The sequence below is a fragment of the Pseudophryne corroboree genome, unplaced genomic scaffold, assembly GCF_028390025.1.
Source record: "Pseudophryne corroboree isolate aPseCor3 unplaced genomic scaffold, aPseCor3.hap2 scaffold_677, whole genome shotgun sequence".
Lineage (NCBI taxonomy): Eukaryota > Metazoa > Chordata > Amphibia > Anura > Myobatrachidae > Pseudophryne > Pseudophryne corroboree.
Window position 1 is genome coordinate 26,819 of NW_026970264.1, and position 23,931 is coordinate 50,749.

The 23,931-nt window shown below is 49.4% G+C and overlaps 1 protein-coding gene across 3 annotated transcripts in view; it reads right to left on the minus strand.

The window, feature by feature from the left end:
* Positions 1-23,931, minus strand: part of ABTB2 (ankyrin repeat and BTB domain containing 2) — a 309,105-nt gene that overhangs the window by 19,984 nt on the left and 265,190 nt on the right. For all 3 annotated transcript variants that reach the window (XM_063954554.1, XM_063954553.1, XM_063954552.1), the window contains 3 exons: positions 11,649-11,784; positions 11,095-11,321; positions 8,788-8,966 (listed from right to left, as the gene is read on the minus strand). In XM_063954554.1, coding sequence (XP_063810624.1) covers positions 8,788-8,966; positions 11,095-11,321; positions 11,649-11,784 — 542 coding nt within the window. The remainder of the gene's footprint in view (positions 1-8,787; positions 8,967-11,094; positions 11,322-11,648; positions 11,785-23,931) is intronic.

Sequence of the window (23,931 nt, forward strand, 5' to 3'; positions counted from 1 at the left end):
TTTGTGACCGATTGCTAGTGCGATTGCTGACTCTTACTCTGTTTCTGTTAGCTTTTTCTCTCTATTCAGATCCTCAATGCTGGTGCGAGGCAGGGTGGGATCTGATTGTATTTCACGTTAAAATATTTAAAGTGAGTATGGTCACATTTATGCGTACTATTACACTGATTATTGTGGTAATTATTGGTGCTATGTCCAAGAAAAGTGATGAGGAACCTACATTAATTTCATGTTTGTCCTGCAAATCTGGGTTTACCACCCAGGATCTGGTACAAGATGACTTGTGTGCAAATTGCTATGGTTTCCATAAAAGCTTTCTAAATAAACCGGCTAGAAGTCAGGTACCTGTTCAATCACAGGAACCTCCTTGGACAGCTTTTGCACAGACATTGTCTAACTTAGCAGAACGTAGGACACCTGCTATGGTACCAAGTAAGGGGTTTCCACTTAACTCTTACATGCAACATCCCACTTGGGTTATGCCACATCCAGTGTTCGATTTAGCTCAGTCAGTCATCTTCACTGTGTACACAATTTTCACAATTAGAGGATACTTCAGGTGATGAAGCTGAATCGTCCCATTCTGAATTTGCATCTAGAGAGGAGGAGCACTCTTCTTCAGTGGATATACCTGATTAAATTCAGGCTGTTAAATCTATTCCATCAATCGAGGAAGCAGCAGAGCCTGTGTTAAAAAACCAAGGCGCCTATATTTAAACGTCCAAAAACAGTAAATGACAAAATTTCCTAAATCAGATCAACTGAAGAAAATGCAAGAGGCTTGGGTTACACCTAGTAAGAAGTTAAAAATTCCCAAGAAGTGGGGTTCTTTCTATCCTTTACCACTGTGGACTGTTAAAAAAGGGAGATTCCTCCCAAAGTAGATGCACATGTGGTTCGACTCGTGCGTAAATCTACATTACCTCTGCCTTCGACATCACAAAATTATGTGACTGACAGAAAGATTGATGGGTTTCTTAAGACTGTTTTTACTTTTAGCAGGGGCAGTGACTAGCCCAGCTATGGTCACAGCCTGGGTGGCTAAAGCAGTGGCAGGCTGGGCAGAAGCTTTGAAAGATGATCAGCTGCTTTTATGGAAGAAGCTGCCCTGAATATGGGTACAGTAGCTTTTCAGGCCATAGCTTCCTCAGTAGCAGCTCGCAGAGCTATCTGGTTACGTGCATGGAAGGACGATTTGGAGTCCAAGAAGGTCCTGGAATCTTTGCCTTTTATTGGGAATATCCTGTTTGGCACAGAATTAGATAACATTCTTATGTCTGAAGCAGACTCCAAAAAGGTGAAGTTTCCTGCTTCATATAGGGCTAACCCCAGTTTTCCTGCTTTTCGGTCCTTTCGGGCTCAATGTAAAGCAAAAGGAAAGGTTTATAGCAGCGATTTATAACCTTTTTCAACTCGCAGCACACCAAACAAGATTTAAAAAATGGCAAAGCACACCAACAAACTGGCCCCCATAGGAAGAAATAAACACTTTGGGCCCTACGTGAAAAAAAAAACCAATCACACTGTACCCCACAAAAAAATAAAAAAAAATAAAACACATTGGCCCCCAGAAAAACACCGTACAATATAAAGTCTGTGCCAGGCTCATCTGCTTGCAGAACACAGGAGAGACCTTATGCCAATGCCAACTGTTTTCACTGTAGAGTGCCCTAGTGGGTAGAGTTGTATGCCATACAGCTGCCTTCACGTGCTCCTAGGGAGCTAGTGGGGACAGTATAGCAGCAGGACACCAGAGCAGCTCTGCATTTTGCTCTCTGTGACCCGTCTTCTCTAAATCCTCTAACACAGTCAGCACCCATTGGACATATACCAATTTGTGTCCCCCAAAGAAAGCCCCTATGCAGTCTCCTAGCAGAAGCCCCAAGCAACGAGCCCTTGAACCCAGGACTGACACGGACACCATCGTTGTGATAGAAGGAGCAACAGCAGCCACTGCCGACCAAAGATGTTTAGCCGATAACAGAAGGAGGAGGGGCCAGTGGTCAGATCCGAACCCACAGACTTCAAAGAGGGGCGGTATCATATGCCCAGGATACAGACACAGGACTGGAGCAGGAAGAGATCGTTGCTGCCCATATGTAATAATTGAACTGACGGTGATGGCTACACACTAGCGCAGGCATCTCTGGCTCCAGCGGAACACATAAAAACATCTCACGGCACAATAGTCTGCGGCACAGTAGTTGAAAAACACTAGCTTACAGCAAGCAGTCTCAGTCAGATAAATCTGGTAGGACTAAGAAGAAACAGACTTGGTCAACTAGACGCCCAGCTTCTAAATAAAGAAGACCAGCCGTCAGTTTGATGGTGTGGGCGTCCACGGGGGGGATCCCAGGGTGGGAGTCTGACTTCTTTTTGCACAGGTTTGGAAACATTCCACCACGGATACCTGGGTTCAAGAAGCGGTGTCTTATGGTTAAGTTTTTTCTTCAGGAAAATCCTTTCTCAAAGATTTTTTTTGTACCAGCCCGTCTCCTGTGGAATCGAAGGCCATGGCTCTAAAGGACGCAGTGCAAACATTACTGCAGTCAGCAGTGATAGTTCCGGTTCGTGCAGCACAGAGGGGACAAGGTTTCTATTCCAACTTGTTTCTAGTTCAGAAACCAAATGGATCCTACCGACCCAATCTCAATCTCAAGACTCTGAACAAATATATCTGGGTGCCTCGGTTCCGTATGGAAACGTTGCGATCTATTTTTCTGGCTATGGAGCCAGGGGATTTTATTGTGTCACTGGATATCCAGGATGCTTGCCTCCATGTACCTATAGCACCTTTCCATCAGTGCTGTCTCAGGTTTGCTATCCTCCAACATTTCAAGTTTCAGGCTCCACCCTTTGGACTGGCTACAGCTCCCAGTGTATTTACCAAAATTATGGTGGTGATGGCAGCCCACCTTCGTCGTCAGGGAATAAGGATTTTCCCATAGTTGGACGACTTGCTTATCCTGGCTCAGGAAACTCTGCAACTCCATCTCCAAGTGACAATAGCCTAAAGGCTCACGGCTGGCTCATAAATTGGGCAAAGTCCTCCTTAGTCCCGTTGGAACAGATGACGCATCTGGGGGGGGGGGGGGGGGGTGTTGGATACCAGAATTTGTCTACCTCTGAACAAAAATTACCTCATTAAAGATTGCATTCAGGAATTGCTACACAGTCGCAAAATATCCATCCATGCAGCAACGCGAGTTCTGGGATCAATGTTCTCAACTTTCGACATGGTAGAATATGCTCAATTCCATTCAAGACCCCATTCAACATCTGATTCTCTCCAAATGGAACGGACAGCATCAGACAATAAAAACCTCAGACAATAATTCTTCCTCAGGAAGTGCGTCGGTCTATAGACTGGTAGCTACAGACACCTCATCTGGACAAAGGGCTATCCTTATGGATCACAGATTGGGAAGTACTGACACTAGACGCAAGTCTTCAGGGCTGGGGAGCTGTGACAGGACAGTACCCGTTCCAGGGACGCTGGTCCAAGGAAGAAAGTCGCCTGCGAATCAACGTTCTGGAGCTTCGGGCCATATACATGGCACTCACACGGGCAAAAGAAATACTCCACGGCAAGCCGATACAGATTCGTTCGGACAATGCCACGGCAGTAGCGTACCTCAATCACCAAGGAGGCACTCGAAGTCGAATGGCAATGAAGGAGGTAAGCCATACAATAAAATGGATGGAACTTCATCATCCAGCCGTGTCAGCGGTATTCATACCAGGAGTCCTAAATTGGGAAGCGGACTCTCTCAGCAGGCACGACATTCATGCAAGCAAATAGGCCTCACACCCAGAAGTTTTCCAGATTCTGGTAAACAAGTAGGGTCTTCCGGAAGTGAATCTTATGGCTTCTCTTCAGAACAACAAATTACCCAGGTACGGTTTGAGAAGAAAGGATCCCAAACAATCTTCGTGGATGCTCTAGCCGTAAGATGGAATTTTCATCTGGCTTATGTGTTTCCACCAATCTCTCTGGTACCCAGAGTGATTAAAAAATTCAAACAGGAAGGGGGCGCGGTGATACTAATAGTTCCGGTGTTGCCCAGAAAAAATGGTACACAGATCTGCAGAGGCTATCTACGGATACTCCGTTCCTACTACCTTAACGTCCAGATCTGCTGATTCAGGGTCCCTGTCTCTACAAACACCTGAATCAACTGTCTTTGACGGCGTGGCTCTTGAAACATCTGTCCTAAAGGAAAAAGGTTTGTCGCAAGGGATAATTCAGATAATGCTTAAAGCAAGAAAGCCATCTTCTGATCGCATTTATTACCAGATATGGCATGCTTATTTTCAGTGGCGCTGCCAAAAGTTTGGATCCTGGGTCTTTTAGAGTTTCTAGAATCATAGCTTTTTTTCAAACAGGAATGGACAAGGGGCTCCGCATGGCTTCCTTGAAGGTACAAGTGTCAACATTATCTTTGTGGTTTCAAAAGAAGATTGCAAACTACAGGATGTTCGCACGTTCTGCCAAGGAACGCTTCACATTCAACCTCCTTTTTGTTCTTCCTATAGCTCCCTGGGATCTAGAATTAGTTCTTAGCGCTCTTCAGGTAACTCCATTTGAACCACTGGGCCGTGTGGATCTCAAGTGGTTGACAGCCAAAGTGATTTTTCTTTTAGCAATTGCTTCAGCTAGAAGAGTATCTGATTTAGGAGCAATGATGTGTCATCCCCCTTTTCTGGTATTTCATCCAGATAGAGCAGTTCTTCGATCCAGATCTGGATATCTTCCTAGGGGTGGTCTCTAAGTTCCATCTAAATGAAGAAATAGTAGTTCCGCTTTTCAGGGACCGGACTTCTCTGTGGGAGATGCATCATTGGACGTAGTTCGTTCTCTAAGGATCTACGTGGGTCGTACCAGTGCCATCAGAAGGACAGACACTTTCTTCTTTCTCTACGGATTTCACAAGAGAGGATGACCTGCTAATAAGCAAACACTGGGAGGTGGCTTCGGATGACTATCCAGAACAGGGAGATCAGCTTGGCAATATGCTTCTGAGGTAATGTCTCTGCCCACTCTACTTGTAAGGTAGGTTCTTCATGGGTAGCCTATCGAGGTGCCTCAGCTGAACAGATCTGTAAGGCAGCCACATGGTCATCCATTAACATATTCATTAGACATTATGCTTTTGACATATTTGCCTCTCAGGATGCTGCATTTGGGCGAAGGATTCTTCTGTCCAATCAGGAGCGTTCCCTCCCTTAGTACTGCTTTGGGCAGTCCCAAGGTAGATCCTGTGGATCACTGTGGACCCTGATAGAGAAATCAGGTTATGGTAGACTTACCTAGATAACTCTGTTTCTCTGAAGTCCACTCTGTCCACAGGGATCCCACCCTGATGCACCTGATTTGAGAATGTGTACACTTACTAACCTCTTCCTGTCCTTTGGTATGGAAGTGAGTGTATGTTCTCGCCTGAATAGGTCTCCCTCTAAATTAAAAAACAGCTCCTGCCTTGAGCTCTGGAATCAACTGTATTGCCTGAGCCGGGAGGCGGGGATATAGATGGCTGGGAGTCTGAAAAGGTTAGACTGTTTGGCGCCCAATCTGCTGTTGCTTCATCATATCCCAAGGTATATGCTGTGGACTTCAGGGAAAGAAGGTCACCTAGGTAAGTCTACCATAACCCATGCTTTTGACTCATCAATCCAGGGCACCTACTGCCAATTTTCTGCACCCCAGTTCCTATGTTTTCATGCATAGCTGAGTCGAAACGAGGCCAAGTGACTCAACTATGCAAGAAAACATAGGAACTAGGTGCTCAAAATTGGCAGTAGGTGCCCTGGATTGATGAGTCAAAAGCATGGGTTATGGTATTTGGCTGTAGCAGAAGGCAGTTTGTTCGCTGAAGGGCTGGAGAGCGGTACAATGATGAGAGTCTGCAGGTGACAGTGACGCAGGGTGGAGGTTCCTTGTAAGTTTGGGGCTGCATTTCAGGTACTTATCCATCATGCAATACCATCAGGGAGGCGTCTGATGGATTCCAAATGTATTCTGCAGCAGGACAAAGACCCCAAACATACAGCAAATGTCATTAAGAACTATCTTCAGCGTAAAGAAGAACAAGGAGTCCTGGAAGTGATAATATGGCCCCACAGAGCCCTGATCTCATCAGAGTCTAGCTACATCCAGAAGATCTGTGGTTCGCAACCTCCCTGCCGAATCCCTTCAAAAACTGTGTGCAAGTGTACCTAGGAGAACTGATGATGTTTTGAAGGCAAAGGGTGGTCACACCAAATATTGATTAAATTTAGATTTCATAGATTCATTTTCTGTTCATTCACTTTGCATTCTGTTAATTACTTGTATTTGTGAAAGCGTTCTCACCAGCATTATTTCCACACCCGCCTCACACTGCTGCACACTAATGTAGATGAGAAATTGAAAGCGCTAATTTGTTTTAAAGGCAAAGTCAGTTTGGTTTTGCTGTAAATAAATCATCGCATATTAATGTAGCGGCTATATTGTCGCAGTCAGCAAATCAGTAGCCTATTACAAATACCCCTATAGCTGGTCAGGAGATAAATACCCCTATAGCTGGTCAGGAGATAAATACCCCTATAGCTGGTCAGGAGATTTAAGTTGCTGATGTTCCAGAACAAAGCATCAACAATGACAATGAAGTCCCTGGCCATTCTGCTCGGCGAGCTGTCTGCCTGTCTGTGGGGTCCCCAGCCCCAATACTCACTATTACACCGTCCTATGCCTGTGTCCTATGGAGCCCCAATACTCACTATTACACTGTCCTATGCCTGTGTCCTATGGAGCCCCAATACTCACTATTACACTGTCCTATGCCTGTGTCCTATGGAGCCCCAATACTCACTATTACACCGTCCTATGCCTGTGTCCTATGGAGCCCCAATACTCACTATTACACTGTCCTATGCCTGTGTCCTATGGAGCCCCAATACTCACTATTACACTGTCCTATGCCTGTGTCCTATGGAGCCCCAATACTCACTATTACACTGTCCTATGCCTGTGTCCTATGGAGCCCCAATACTCACTATTACACTGTCCTATGCCTGTGTCCTATGGAGCCCCAATACTCACTATTACACTGTCCTATGCCTGTGTCCTATGGAGCCCCAATACTCACTATTACACTGTCCTATGGAGCCCCAATACTCACTATTACACTGTCCTATGCCTGTGTGCTATGGAGCCCCAATACTCACTATTACACTGTCCTATGCCTGTGTCCTATGGAGCCCCAATACTCACTATTACACTGTCCTATGCCTGTGTCCTATGGAGCCCCAATACTCACTATTACACCGTCCTATGCCTGTGTCCTATGGAGCCCCAATACTCACTATTACACTGTTCCATGCCTGTGTGCTATGGAGCCCCAATACTCACTCTTACACTGTTCCATGCCTGTGTGCTATGGAGCCCCAATACTCACTCTTACACTGTCCTATGCCTGTGTGCTATGGAGCCCCAATACTCACTATTACACTGTCCTATGCCTGTGTCCTATGGAGCCCCAATACTCACTCTTACACTGTTCTATGCCTGTGTCCTATGGAGCCCCAATACTCACTATTACACTGTCCTATGCCTGTGTCCTATGGAGCCCCAATACTCACTCTTACACTGTTCTATGCCTGTGTCCTATGGAGCCCCAATACTCACTATTACACTGTCCTATGCCTGTGTCCTATGGAGCCCCAATACTCACTATTACACCGTCCTATGCCTGTGTCCTATGGAGCCCCAATACTCACTATTACACTGTCCTATGCCTGTGTCCTATGGAGCCCCAATACTCACTATTACACTGTCCTATGCCTGTGTCCTATGGAGCCCCAATACTCACTATTACACTGTCCTATGCCTGTGTCCTATGGAGCCCCAATACTCACTATTACACTGTCCTATGCCTGTGTCCTATGGAGCCCCAATACTCACTATTACACTGTCCTATGCCTGTGTCCTATGGAGCCCCAATACTCACTATTACACTGTCCTATGGAGCCCCAATACTCACTATTACACTGTCCTATGCCTGTGTGCTATGGAGCCCCAATACTCACTATTACACTGTCCTATGCCTGTGTCCTATGGAGCCCCAATACTCACTATTACACTGTCCTATGCCTGTGTCCTATGGAGCCCCAATACTCACTCTTACACCGTCCTATGCCTGTGTCCTATGGAGCCCCAATACTCACTATTACACTGTCCTATGCCTGTGTCCTATGGAGCCCCAATACTCACTCTTACACTGTTCTATGCCTGTGTCCTATGGAGCCCCAATACTCACTATTACACTGTTCTATGGAGCCCCAATACTCACTATTACACTGTCCTATGCCTGTGTGCTATGGAGCCCCAATATTCACTATTACACTGTCCTATGCCTGTGTCCTATGGAGCCCCAATACTCACTATTACACTGTCCTATGCCTGTGTCCTATGGTGGCAGTGCTCTAATTCTATAGGCTGCTGTTCTAAGGACGCCAAGTCCCAGGATCCATCTAACAGGGAAGTAACAAAGACAATGATCAAATAGTTTTACTTCTAAAAATCACTCTAGTATACTGTATAATATATAGTGTGAGGTGTGTAATATATAGTGTGAGGTGTGTATAATATATAGTGTGAGGTGTGTATAATATATAGTGTGAGGTGTGTATAATATATAGTGTGAGGTCTTATAAAATAAAGTGTCTAACCTGCATAGAGCTATGTGGAATAAAGGGAGATTCATAAACCCCTGGGGAGAGATAAAGTACCAACCAATCAGCTCTCACCTTCGTGGTCTTGAAAATGTTAAAGAGAAGTGGCAGCCCCTCGTTAATCAGCTCCTCGTTATAGTCCTCCTCTCTGATGGTGCAGAATTCCTGCAGCAGGGTTTCCATTACAGCATGGTGGGAGTAGTGGAAGGATGTTCGCAGGCATTCCATCCATACGTGCAGCTTCCAGGGCACCCCTAAGACACAAATAGCTATTGTTTTCTTGTTTTTAATTCCACAATATTTTCCTGCTGTGTAGAAAGAGTTTGGTTTGCAAATAAAGGGGGAGATTTATCAAAGCTTGGAGAGAGATAAATCACTAACCAATCAGCTCCTGTCATGTTACAGGCTGCGCAGGGGCGTGTCTACACCGCACACACTATAGAAACGCCAACGAGGCGGTGTCTGACACTTGATAAACTACCAGCTAATCGCCTTCTATCTCTCTCCAAGCTTTGATAAAACTCCCCCAAAGCATGTGTGTCCCAGTTTAGTTACACCCTCATTGCGGAGCACCTGCCGCTGGCAGTGCGGGAACAGTTTCTGTAATGCAGCTGCTATGGGACCGGCGGTCACATAACTACATGCCGCTGCCATAGTGTCGCCGCAGACATTACAGCGAATGAGATCCCGGCTACGTTGTTCTGCGGGGTGTGATATATGATCCCAGCTACGTTGTTCTGCGGGGTGTGACGTATGATCCCGGCTACGTTGTTCTGCGGGGTGTGACGTATGATCCCGGCTACGTTGTTCTGCGTGGTGTGACGTATGATCCCGGCTACGTTGTTCTGCGGGGTGTGACGTATGATCCCGGCTACGTTGTTCTGCGGGGTGTGACGTATGATCCCGGCTACGTTGTTCTGCGGGGTGTGACGTATGATCCCGGCTACGTTGTTCTGCGGGGTGTGACGTATGATCCCGGCTACGTTGTTCTGCGGGGTGTGACGTATGATCCCGGCTACGTTGTTCTGCGGGGTGTGACGTATGATCCCGGCTACGTTGTTCTGCGGGGTGTGACGTATGATCCCGGCTACGTTGTTCTGCGGGGTGTGACGTATGATCCCGGCTACGTTGTTCTGCGGGGTGTGACGTATGATCCCGGCTACGTTGTTCTGCGGGGTGTGACGTATGATCCCGGCTACGTTGTTCTGTGGGGTGTGATATATGATCCCAGCTACGTTGTTCTGTGGGGTGTGATATATGATCCCGGCTACGTTGTTCTGCGGGGTGTGAAATATGATCCCGGCTACGTTGTTCTGCGGGGTGTGACGTATGATCCCGGCTACGTTGTTCTGCGGGGTGTGACGTATGATCCCAGCTACGTTGTTCTGCGGGGTGTGATATATGATCCCAGCTACGTTGTTCTGCGGGGTGTGATATATGATCCCGGCTACGTTGTTCTGCGGGGTGTGATATATGATCCCGGCTACGTTGTTCTGCGGGGTGTGATATATGATCCCGGCTACGTTGTTCTGCGGGGTGTGATATATGATCCCGGCTACGTTGTTCTGCGGGGTGTGATATATGATCCCGGCTACGTTGTTCTGCGGGGTGTGATATATGATCCCGGCTACGTTGTTCTGCGGGGTGTGATATATGATCCCGGCTACGTTGTTCTGCGGGGTGTGATATATGATCCCGGCTACGTTGTTCTGCGGGGTGTGATATATGATCCCGGCTACGTTGTTCTGCGGGGTGTGATATATGATCCCGGCTACGTTGTTCTGCGGGGTGTGATATATGATCCCGGCTACGTTGTTCTGCGGGGTGTGATATATGGGTTTCCACTTAATGCCCCAGTTTTCTCCTACAATCCCAACATATACAGGTAGGTTATTTAGAGTCTGATACATTTACCATAAGTGTGTCTGTATGGTAAGTACTTGTGTCTGTATGCTCCATTTATTTATTTGTTACCGTTATACCCCTTCCACTGCGCAATACCGGGTTATCAGCGAGCACAGGTACAAGGAACCGGCTCAGTGGAAAAAGGGTCCCCAAAAAACAACCCAGGTCCAGTGATCCGGGATTCAACCTGGGTACCTACCAGGGTCAGACCTGGACTTGTAGTGGAAAAGGGGAATTATATAGCGCCAGTAACAGAAGAGTGATAAAACATGACTGGCCTATAAGAGGAGGGAGGGCCCTGCTCCAAAGGAGCGAATGGAATGACATATTCTCTGTACAGCGCTGCACACATTAGTGACATGATATAAATAAGTGATGGAGTCTGTCCTGCCATGGGGTGGGCACATCACCCGGGGGACAGTGGTAACCACAGGAGCAGGCGGCAACAAGCGACAAGTCATGGCTAGTGAGACTTACCGAGGCTGTGCAGCTCCATGGTGATGTCCAGGTAGCCGTGTTCCGCACTGTAGTAAGTCGCCTCCTGCAGAGCTTTCATCCTGGTCTTGCAAAGCCGGACCGGCCCCTGGTCAGAGCTGCCTGTGCTGGAGGTGTCACTCTCCACCCCCTCCGCCAATATCTCCTCCAGAGACAGGACATCTCCTGTGCAGAGCTGTGGCTGGGTGAGCAGCTTCCTCAGGACGTTCCTAGGTAAGTAGGCACAGTCATGCTGGTGAGCAGCTTCCTCAGGACGTTCCTAGGTAAGTAGGCAGTCATGCTGGTAATACCAGCACTAGGCACTAGAGGGCGCCAGAACCCCCATAGGTTGGCATGCAGCAATATGCTGTGTTTTCTTTTCATTAATAAAGGCTTGCTGACATCTGTAATGCCCCAGGGGCAGCATCATATGAAAGCTTCTCTAACAAGACCAGGCTGCAGACATGCTCGGCACTGTGTTCTTATGGGATTGAGAAGAAGAATCTCACAGACGCAGGTTCTGGCAGGAAAAGCTTAATAAGTACCAGGTCACCTACCTGTGCCCATGGGCTGCTGAGTGGCTAAAGCAATTCATATCTTCATGTAATGAGGAGGTCACCCGCCCGGCTTCCAGCATGTTCAAGAGAGGGTCAGCTCCTCTGTCTAACAGCAGACTGACCAGCTCGTAGTTACCTACAGAAGATCGGGAAAATAAGAATTTACTTACCGATAATTCTATTTCTCGGAGTCCGTAGTGGATGCTGGGGTTCCTGAAAGGACCATGGGGAATAGCGGCTCCGCAGGAGACAGGGCACAAAAAGTAAAGCTTTTCCAGATCAGGTGGTGTGCACTGGCTCCTCCCCCTATGACCCTCCTCCAGACTCCAGTTAGGTACTGTGCCCGGACGAGCGTACACAATAAGGGAGGATTTTGAATCCCGGGTAAGACTCATACCAGCCACACCAATCACACCGTACAACTTGTGATCTAAACCCAGTTAACAGTATGATAACAAAAGGAGCCTCTGAAAGACGGCTTCCTACAACAATAACCCGATTTTTGTAACAATAACTATGTACAAGTATTGCAGAATAATCCGCACTTGGGATGGGCGCCCAGCATCCACTACGGACTCCGAGAAATAGAATTATCGGTAAGTAAATTCTTATTTTCTCTATCGTCCTAGTGGATGCTGGGGTTCCTGAAAGGACCATGGGGATTATACCAAAGCTCCCAAACGGGCGGGAGAGTGCGGATGACTCTGCAGCACCGAATGAGAGAACTCCAGGTCCTCTTTTGCCAGGGTATCAAATTTGTAAAATTTTACAAACGTGTACTCCCCCGACCACGTAGCTGCTCGGCAGAGTTGTAATGCCGAGACCCCTCGGGCAGCCGCCCAAGATGAGCCCACCTTCCTTGTGGAATGGGCATTTACATATTTTTTGCTGTGGCAAGCCTGCCACAGAATGTGCAAGCTGAATTGTACTACAAATCCAACGAGCAATAGTCTGCTTAGAAGCAGGAGCACCCAGCTTGTTGGGTGCATACAGGATAAACAGCAAGTCAGATTTCCTGACTCCAGCCGACCTGGAAACTATATTTTCAGGGTCCTGACAACATCCAGCAACTTGGAGTCCTCCAAGTCCCTAGTAGCCGCAGGCACCACAATAAGCTGGTTCAGGTGAAACGCTGACACCACCTTAGGGAGAAACTGGGGACGAGTCCACAGCTTTGCTCTGTCCGAACGGACAATCAGATATGGCTTTGTGAGATAAAGCCGCCAATTCTGACACTCGCCTGGCCGAGGCCAGGACCAACAGCATGGTCACTTTCCATGTGAGATATATCAAATCCACAGATTTGAGTTGTTTAAAACAATGTGATTTTAGGAATCCCAAACTACGTTGAGATCGCCCAGTGCCACTGGAGACATCAAAAAGGGGTTGTATATGCAGTACTCCCTTAACAACTTCTGGACTTCAGGAACTGAAGCCAATTTCTTTCTGGAAGAAAATCGACCGGTCGAAATTTGAACCTTAATGGACCCCAATTTGAGACCCATATACACTCCTGCTTGCAGGAAATGTAGGAATTAACCTAGTTGAAATTCTTCCGTGGAGCCTTCCTGGCCTCACACCATGGAACATATTTTCACCTAAGCGGTGATAATGTTGTGCGGTCACCTCCTTCCTGGCTCTGACCAGGGTAGGGATGACCTCTTCCGGAATGCCTTTGTCCCTTAGGATCCGGCGTTCACCCGCCCTGGCGTCAACGCAGCTGCGGTAAGTCATGGAACAGACATGATTCTTGCTGAATCAAGATCCTTTCTAGTATCTCTTGAAGTTCCGGGTACCAAGTTCTTCTTGGCCCAAACCGGAACCCCGAGTATAGTTCTTACTCCTCTCCTTCCTATCATTCTCCATACACTGGGTATGAAAGGCAGAGGAGGGAACACATACACCGACTGGTACACCCACGGTGTTACCAGAGCGTCCCAGCTATTGCCTGAGGGTCTCTAGACCTGGCGCTTCATGTGGGACGCCATCATAACCACCTTTGGTCTTTCCCAACGGTTTACAAACATGTGGAAACTTCCAGATGAAGTTCCCACTTTTCTGGGTGGAATTCATTTATGCTGAGGAAATCTTCCTAGTTGTCCACTCCCGGAATGAACACTGCTGACAGTGTTATCACATGATCTTTCGCCCAGCGAAGAATCCTTGCTGTCATTGCCCTCCTGCTTCTTGTGCCGCCCCGTCTGTTTACGTGGGCGACTGCCATGATGATGTCCTACTGGATCAGCACCGGTTGACTTTGAAGCAGAGGTCTTCCTAGGCTCAGAGCATCGTAAATTGCCCTTAGCTCCAGTATATTCATGTGGAGAGAAATCTCCAGACTTGACCACACTTCCTTGGAAATTTCTTCCTTGTGTGACTGTTCCCCAGCCTCTCAGGCTGGCATCCGTGGTCACCAGAACACAGTCCTGAATGCTGAATGTGCTGCCCTCTAGAAGATGAGCACTCTGCAGCCCCCACAGAAGAGACACCCTTGTCCTTGGAGACAGGGTTATCCGCTGATGCATCTGAAGATGCGATCCGGACCATTCGTCCAGCAAATCCCCCTGAAAAGTTTTTGCGTGAGATCTGCCGAATGGAATCGCTTCGTAAGAAGCCACCATTTTTCCCAGGACTCCTGTGCATTGATGCACTGATACTTGGCCTGGATTTAGGAGGTTTCTGACTAGGTCGGATAACTCCCTGGCTTTCCCCTCCAGGAGAAATACCTCTTTCTGGACTATGCCCAGAATCATTCCTAGGAACAGCAGACGTATCATCGGAAAACAGCTGCGATTTTTGGAATATTTAGAATCCACTCGTGCTGTCGTAGAACTACTTTAGATAGTTCTTTTCCGACCTCCAACTGTTCTCTGGAAACTTGTCCCTTTCAGGATATCGTCCAAGTAAGGGATAATTTAGATGCCTTTCTTCTTTTAAGAATCATCTTTTCGGCCATTACCTTGGTAAAGGCCCGGGGTGCCGTGGATAATTCAACGGCAGCGTCTGAAACGGATATTGACAGTTCTGTATCACGAACCAGAGGTACCCTTGTTGAGAAGGGCAAATTTGGACATGGAGGTAATCCTTGATGTCCAGGGACACCATATAGTCCCCTTTTTTCCGGTTCTCTATCACTGCTCTGAGTGACTCCATCTTGATTTGAACCTTTTTATGTAAGTGTTCAAAGATTTCAGATTTAGACTATGTCTCACCAAGCCGTCTGGCTTCAGTACCACAATATAGTGTGGAGGACTAATACCCTTTTCCTTGTTGTAGGAGGGGTACTTTGATTATCACCTGCTGGAAATACAGCTTGTGAATTTTTTTCCCAATACTGCCTCCTTGTCGGAGGGAGCCGTTGGTAAAGCAGGCTTCAGGAACCTGCGAGGAAAAAATGTCTCGACTCTCCAATCTGTACCCCTGGGATAATACTTGTATGATCTAGGGGTCAACTTGCGAGTGATCCCACTGCGCGCTGAGACTCTTGAGACTACCCCCCCACTGGTGGAGGGCTTCTTTTCCTGGGAAGGGGCTGCCTGCTGCAGTCTACTTCCCTTTCCTCTATGTCTGGGCAGATATGACTGGCCTTTTGCCCGCTTGCCCACATGGGAACGGAAGGATTGAGGCTGAAAAGACAGTGTCTTTTTCTGCTGAGATGTAACTTGGGGTAAAAAGGTTGGATTTCCCAGCTGTGGCCGTGGCCCCCAGGTCCGACGGACCGACCCCAAATAACTCCTTCCCTTTATACGGCAATACTTCCATGTGCCGTATGGGATCTGTATCACCTGACCACTGTCGTGTCCATGACATCTTCTGGGAGATATGGACAACGCACTTATCTTGATGCCAGAGTGCAAATATCCCTCTGTGCATCTCGCATACATATATATAGAATGCATCCTATTAAATGCTCTATATCAATAAAATATTTTTAGTCAGGGAATTCGACCAAGCCAACCCAGCACTGCATCTCCAGGCTGATGGCGATCGCTGGTCGCAGTATAACCACCGTCTGTGTGTATATACTTTTTAGGATATTTTTCCAGCTGCCTATCAGCTGGCTCCTTGAGGGCGGCCGTATTTGGAAACGGTAACGCCACTTGATAAGTGTGTGAGCGCCTTATCCACCCTAATGGGTGCTTCCCAACGCGCCCTAACTTCTGGCGGGAAAAGGTATAACGCCAATATTTGCTATCGGGGTAAACCCACGCATCATCACACACTTCATTTTATTTTATCTGATTCAGGAAAAACTACAGGTAGTTTTTTCACTTCCACATAATACCCTTTTCTGTGGTACTTGTAGTATCAGAAATATGTAACAGCTCCTTCATTGCCCTTAACGTGTGGCCCTAATGAGGAATACGTTTGTTTATTCACCGTCGACACTGGATTCAGTGTCCGTGTCTGTGTCTGTGTCGACCGACTGAGGTAAATGGGCGTTTTTTATAAAAAAAACCCTGACGGTGTTTCTGAGACGCCTGGACCGTTACTAATTGTTTGTCGGTCGTCTCATGTCGTCAACCGACCTTGCAGCGTGTTGACATTCTCACGTAATTCCCTAAATAAGCCATCCATTCCGGTGTCGACTCCCTAGAGAGTGACATCACCATTACAGGCAATTTCTCCGCCTCCTCCAGCATCGTCCTCATACATGTCGACACACACGTACCGACACACAGCACACACACCTGGAATGCTCTGACAGAGGACAGGACCCCACTAGCCCTTTGGAGAGACAGAGGGAGAGTTTGCCAGCACACACCAAAAAACGCTATAATTACATAGGGACAACCTTATATAAGTGTTTCTCCCTAATAGCATCTTTATATATATATTTATATTTATATCGCCAATTTGTGCCCCCCCTCTCTGTTTAAACCCTGTTTCTGTAGTGCAGTGCAGGGGAGAGCCTGGGAGCCTTCTCTCCAGCCTTTCTGTGAGAGAAAAAATGGCGCTGTGTGCTGAGGAGATAGGCCCCGCCCCTTTTACGGCGGGCTCGTCTCCCGCTCTTTAGTGAAGTTTGGCAGGGGTTAAATATCTCCATATAGCCTCTGGGGGCTATATGTGAGGTATTTTTAGCCAGTATATAGGTTTACATTTGCCTCCCAGGGCGCCCCCCCCCAGCGCCCTGCACCCTCAGTGACTGCGTGTGAAGTGTGCTGAGAGGAAAATGGCGCACAGCTGCAGTGCTGTGCGCTACCTTTAGAAGACTGCAGGAGTCTTCAGCCGCCGATTCTGGACCTCTTCTTACTTCAGCATCTGCAAGGGGGCCGGCGGCGCGGCTTCGGTGACCATCCAGGCTGTACCTGTGATCGTCCCTCTGGAGCTGATGTCCAGTAGCCAAGAAGCCAATCCATCCTGCACGCAGGTGAGTTCACTTCTTCTCCCCTCTGTCCCTCGTTGCAGTGATCCTGTTGCCAGCAGGAATCACTGTAAAATAAAAAACCTAAGCTAAACTTTCTCTAAGCAGCTCTTTATGAGAGCCACCTAGAATTGCACCCTTCTCGGCCGGGCACAAAAATCTAACTGGAGTCTGGAGGAGGGTCATAGGGGGAGGAGCCAGTGCACACCACCTGATCTGGAAAAGCTTTACTTTTTGTGCCCTGTCTCCTGCGGAGCCGCTATTCCCCATGGTCCTTTCAGGAACCCCAGCATCCACTAGGACGATAGAGAAACAGAAGTTAGGAGGAGGTGGGGGGGGGGGGAAGAAGTATCCCTGGCAGTACCCAGGCCATAGCACCCTGGCAGGACCCAAGCCACAGTATCCCTGGCAGTAGCCAAGCCACAGTACCCCTGGCAGGACCCAGGACTATCCCTGGAAGTACCCAAGCCGCAGTAGCCAAGCCACAGTATCCCTGGCAGGACCCAAACCACAGTACCCTACCACTAGCCAAGCCACAGTACCCAAGCCTATCTCTGGAAGTACCCAAGCCACAGTATCCCTGGAAGTACCCAAGCCACAGTATCCCTGGAAGTACCCAAGCCACAGTATTCCTGGCAGGACCCAAGCCACAGTATCCCTGGAAGTACCCAAACCGCAGTACCAAAGCCACAGTACCCTGGAAGTACCCAAGCCCCAGTATCCCTGGAAGTACCCAAGCCACAGTATCCCTGGTAGGACCCAAGCCTATCCCTGGCAGGACCCAAGCCACAGTACCCTGTCAGGGCCCAAGCCACAGTACCCTGTCAGGGCCCAAGCCACAGTACCCTGTCAGGGCCCAAGCCACAGTACCCTGTCAGGGCCCAAGCCACAGTATCCCTGGCAGGACCCAAGCCACAGTTCCCTGGCAGGACCCAAGCCACAGTTCCCTGGCAGGACCCAAGCCACAGTTCCCTGGCAGTAGCCAAGCCTATCACTGGAAGTACCCAAGCAGCAGTACCCAAGCCACAGTATCCCTGGCAGGACCCAAGCCACAGTATCCCTGGCAGGACCCAAGCCACAGTACCGTGGAAGTACTCAAGCCACAGTACCGTGGAAGTACTCAAGCCACAGTACCGTGGCAGGACCCAAGCCATAGTACCCTGGCAGGACCCAAGCCACAGCGTTGTCACTAGCAGACAACTACCTGATGCCCTCGCCTCCCTTGTCTCATGTGTCATCTCCCTATCTATTCTCTGTACAGCCATACACACTGCTAGACCTCAGCCAGCCAGAGTAATGGGCCAGTTTGGAATGATGGACATACACCCAACTAGACATTATGGAGAGTACAAGCGCCCCTGACAGACCTCGCCATTTACTTACATGTGAAAAAGGCTCAGATTTGCCTTTTAACGTTTATCTTTAGGAGGTACCAGGTACAGGTGAGGAATCGGGAGCCGGGAGATGGAAGCCATCCTCTCCCAATCTCCACATTTCCTGGCTCCCCATCTCCCAATTTCCCAGCTTCCCATCTCCCAATCTCCCCATTTCCTGGCTCCCCATCTCCCAGCTCCCCATCTCCCAATCTTCCCGACTCCCAATCACCCCATTTCCTGGCTCCCAATCTCCCCATCACCCAATCTCCCCATTTCCTGGCTCCCCATCTCCTAATCTTCCCGACTCCCAATCTCCCAATCTCCCCATTTCCTGGCTCCCAATCTCCCCATCTCCCCATTTCCTGGCTCCCCATCTTCCAATCTCCCCATTTCCTGGCTCCCCATCTCCCAATCTCCCCATTTGCTGGCTCCCAATATCCCCATCTCCCCATCACCCAACCTTCCTATTTCCTGGCTCCCCATCTCCCAATCTCCCCATTTACTGGTTCCCAATCTCTCCATCTCCCCATTTCCTGGCTCCTCATCTCCCCATCACCCAATCTTCCCATTTCCTGGCTCCCCATCTTCCAATCTCCCCATTTCCAAATCTCCCCATTTCCTGGCTCCCCATTACCCAATCTTCCCATTTCCCATTTCCTGGCTCCCCATTTCCTGGCTCCCCATCTTCCAATCTCCCCATTTCCCATTTCCTGGCTCCCCATTTCCCATTTCCTGGTTCCCCATCTCCCAGCTCCCTACCTCCCCATCTCCCGGTTCCCCATTTCCTGGTTCCCAATCTCCCCATGTCCTGGCTCCTCATCTCCCAATCTCCCCATTTCCTGGTTCCCAATCTTCCAATTTCCTGGTTCCCAATCTCCCCATTTCCTGGTTCCCAATCTCCCCATTTCCTGGTTCCCAATCTCCCCATGTCCTGGTTCCCAATCTCCCCATGTCCTGGTTCCCAATCTCCCCATGTCCTGGTTCCCAATCTCCCCATTTCCTGGTTCCCAATCTCCCCTTGTCCTGGTTCCCAATCTCCCCTTGTCCTGGTTCCCAATCTCCCCATGTCCTGGTTCCCAATCTCCCCATGTCCTGGTTCCCAATCTCCCCATTTCCTGGCTCCTCATCTCCCAATCTCCCCATTTCCTGCTTCCCAATCTCTCCATCTCCCCATTTCCTGGCTCCTCATCTCCCAATCTCCCCATTTCCTGGTTCCCAATCTCTCCATATCCACATTTCCTGGCTCCTCAACTCCCAATCTCCCCATTTCCTGGTTCCCAATCTCTCCATCTCCCCATTTCCTGGCTCCTCATCTCCCAATCTCCACATTTCTTGGTTCCCAATCTCTCCATCTCCCCATTTCCTGGCTCCTCATCTCCCAATCTCCCCATTTCCTGGTTCCCAATCTCCCCATGTCCTGGCTCCTCATCTCCCCATTTCCTGGCTCCTCATCTCCCAATCTCCCCATTTCCTGGTTCCCAATCTCCCCATTTCATGGCTCCTCATCTCGCAATCTCCCCATTTCCTGGTTCCCAATCTTCCCATTTCCTGGTTCCCAATCTCCCCATTTCCTGGTTCCCAATCTCTCCATTTCCTGGTTCCCAATCTCTCCATTTCCTGGTTCCCAATCTCCCCATTTCCTGGCTCCTCATCTCCCCATTTCCTGGCTCCTCATCTCCCCATTTCCTGGCTCCTCATCTCCCAATCTCCCCATTTCCTGGTTCCCAATCTCCCCATGTCCTGGTTCCCAATCTCCCCATGTCCTGGTTCCCAATCTCTCCATCTCCCCATTTCCTGGCTCCTCATCTCCCAATCTCCCCATTTCCTGGTTCCCAATCTCTCCATCTCGCCATTTCCTGGCTCCTCATCTCCCAATCTCCCCATTTCCTGGTTCCCAATCTCTCCATTTCCTGGCTCCTCATCTCCCAATATCCCCATTTCCTGATTCCCAATCTCCCCATTTCCTGATTCCCAATCTCCCCATGTCCTGATTCCCAATCTCCCCATGTCCTGGTTCCCAATCTCCCCATGTCCTGGTTCCTCATCTCCCAATCTCCCCATTTCCTGGTTCCCAATCTCCACATGTCCTGGTTCCCAATCTCCCCATTTCCTGGCTCCTCATCTCCCAATCTCCCCATTACCTGGTTCCCAATCTCCCCATGCCCTGGTTCCCAATCTCCCCATTTTCTGGCTCCTCATCTCCCAATCTCCCCATCTCCCCATTTCCTGGCTCCTCATCTCCCAATCTCCCCATGTCCTGGTTCCCAATCTCCCCATGTCCTGGTTCCCAATCTCCCTATGTCCTGGCTCCTCATCTCCCCATTTCCTGGCTCCTCATTTCCCAATCTCCCCATTTCCTGCTTCCCAATCTCTTCATCTCCCCATTTCCCAGCTTCCCATCTCCCAATCTCCCCATTTCCTGGCTCCCAATCTCCCCATCACCCAATCTCCCCATTTCCTGGCTCCCCATCTCCTAATCTTCCCGACTCCCAATCTCCCCATCTCCCTATTTCCTGGCTCCCCATCTTCCAATCTCCCCATTTCCTGGCTCCCCATCTCCCCATTTGCTGGCTCCCAATATCCCCATCTCCCCATCACCCAACCTTCCTATTTCCTGGCTCCCCATCTCCCCATTTACTGGTTCCCAATCTCTCCATCTCCCCATTTCCTGGCTCCTCATCTCCCCATCACCCAATCTTCCCATTTCCTGGCTCCCCATCTTCCAATCTCCCCATTTCCAAATCTCCCCATTTCCTGGCTCCCCATTACCCAATCTCCCCATTTCCCATTTCCTGGCTCCCCATTTCCTGGCTCCCCATCTTCCAATCTCCCCATTTCCCATTTCCTGGATCCCCATTTCCCAATTTCCCATTTCCTGGTTCCCCATCTCCCAGCTCCCTACCTCCCCATCTCCCGGTTCCCCATTTCCTGGTTCCCAATCTCCACATGTCCTGGCTCCTCATCTCCCAATCTCCCCATTTCCTGGTTCCCAATCTTCCAATTTCCTGGTTCCCAATCTCCCCATTTCCTGGTTCCCAATCTCCCCATTTCCTGGTTCCCAATCTCCCCATGTCCTGGTTCCCAATCTCCCCATGTCCTGGTTCCCAATCTCCCCATTTCCTGGCTCCTCATCTCCCAATCTCCCCATTTCCTGGTTCCCAATCTCTCCATCTCCCCATTTCCTGGCTCCTCATCTCCCAATCTCCCCATTTCCTGGTTCCCAATCTCTCCATCTCCACATTTCCTGGCTCCTCAACTCCCAATCTCCCCATTTCCTGGTTCCCAATCTCTCCATCTCCCCATTTCCTGGCTCCTCATCTCCCAATCTCCACATTTCTTGGTTCCCAATCTCTCCATCTCCCCATTTCCTGGCTCCTCATCTCCCAATCTCCCCATTTCCTGGTTCCCAATCTCCCCATGTCCTGGTTCCCAATCTCCCCATGTCCTGGCTCCTCATCTCCCCATTTCCTGGCTCCTCATCTCCCAATCTCCCCATTTCCTGGTTCCCAATCTCTCCATCTCCCCATTTCCTGGCTCCTCATCTCCCAATCTCCCCATTTCCTGGTTCCCAATCTCTCCATCTCCCCATTTCCTGGCTCCTCATCTCCAAATCTCCCCATTTCCTGGCTCCTCATCTCCTAATCTCTCCATGTCCTGGTTCCCAATCTCCCCATTTCCTGGCTCCTCATCTCCCAATCTCCCCATTTCCTGGTTCCCAATCTCTCCATCTCCCCATTTCCTGGCTCCTCATCTCCCAATCTCCCCATGTCCTGGTTCCCAATCTCCCCATGTCCTGGTTCCCAATCTCCCCATGTCCTGGTTCCCAATCTCCCCATGTCCTGGCTCCCAATCTCCCCATGTCCTGGCTCCTCATCTCCCCATTTCCTGGCTCCTCATCTCCCAATCTCCCCATTACTGGTTCCCAATCTCTCCATCTCCCCATTTCCTGGTTCCCAATCTCTCCATCTCCCCATTTCCTGGCTCCTCATCTCCCAATCTCCCCATTTCCTGGCTCCTCATCTCCCAATCTCCCCATTTCCTGGCTCCTCATCTCCCAATCTCCCCATTTCCTGGCTCCCAATCTCAACATTTCCTGGTTCCCAATCTCCCCATTTCATGGCTCCTCATCTCCCAATCTCCCCATTTCCTGGCTCCTCATCTCCCAATCTCCCCATTTCATGGCTCCTCATCTCCCAATCTCCCCATTTCCTGGTTCCCAATCTCAACATTTCCTGGTTCCCAATCTCCCCATTTCATGGCTCCTCATCTCCCAATCTCCCCATTTCCTGGTTCCCAATCTTCCCATTTCCTGGTTCCCAATCTCCCCATTTCCTGGTTCCCAATCTCTCCATTTCCTGGTTCCCAATCTCTCCATTTCCTGGTTCCCAATCTCTCCATTTCCTGGTTCCCAATCTCCCCATTTCCTGGCTCCTCATCTCCCAATCTCCCCATTTCCTGGTTCCCAATCTCCCCATGTCCTGGTTCCCAATCTCCCCATGTCCTGGTTCCCAATCTCCCCATCTCCCCATTTCCAGGCTCCTCATCTCCCAATCTCCCCATTTCCTAGTTCCCAATCTCTCCATCTCCCCATTTCCTGGCTCCTCATCTCCCAATCTCCCCATTTCCTGGTTCCCAATCTCTCCATCTCCCCATTTCCTGGCTCCTCATCTCCCAATCTCCCCATTTCCTGGTTCCCAATCTCTCCATCTCCCCATTTCCTGGCTCCTTATCTCCCAATATCCCCATTTCCTGATTCCCAATCTCCCCATGTCCTGATTCCCAATCTCCCCATGTCCTGGTTCCCAATCTCCCCATGTCCTGGTTCCTCATCTCCCAATCTCCCCATTTCCTGGTTCCCAATCTCCCCATGTCCTGGTTCCCAATCTCCCCATTTCCTGGCTCCTCATCTCCCAATCTCCCCATTACCTGGTTCCCAATCTCCCCATGCCCTGGTTCCCAATCTCCACATCTCCCCATTTCCTGGCTCCTCATCTCCCAATCTCCCCATGTCCTGGTTCCCAATCTCCCCATGTCCTGGTTCCCAATCTCCCTATGTCCTGGCTCCTCACACCTCCCCATTTCCTGGCTCCTCATCTCCCAATCTCCCCATTTCCTGGTTCCCAATCTCCCCATTTCCTGGCTCCTCATCTCCCAATCTCCCCATTTCCTGGTTCCCAATCTCTCCATCTCCCCATTTCCTGGCTCCCAATCTCTCCATCTCCCCATTTCCTGGCTCCTCATCTCCCAATCTCCCCATTTCCTGGCTCCTCATCTCCCAATCTCCCCATTTCCTGGCTCCTCATCTCCCAATCTCCCCATTTCCTGGCTCCTCATCTCCATATCTCCCCATTTCCTGGCTCCTCATCTCCCAATCTCCCCATTTCCTGGCTCCTCATCTCCCAATCTCCCCATTTCCTGGTTCCCAATCTCTCCATCTCCCCATTTCCTGGCTCCTCATCTCCCAATCTCCCCATTTCCTGGTTCCCAATCTCCCCATTTCCTGGCTCCTCATCTCCCAATCTCCCCATTTCCTCGTTCCCAA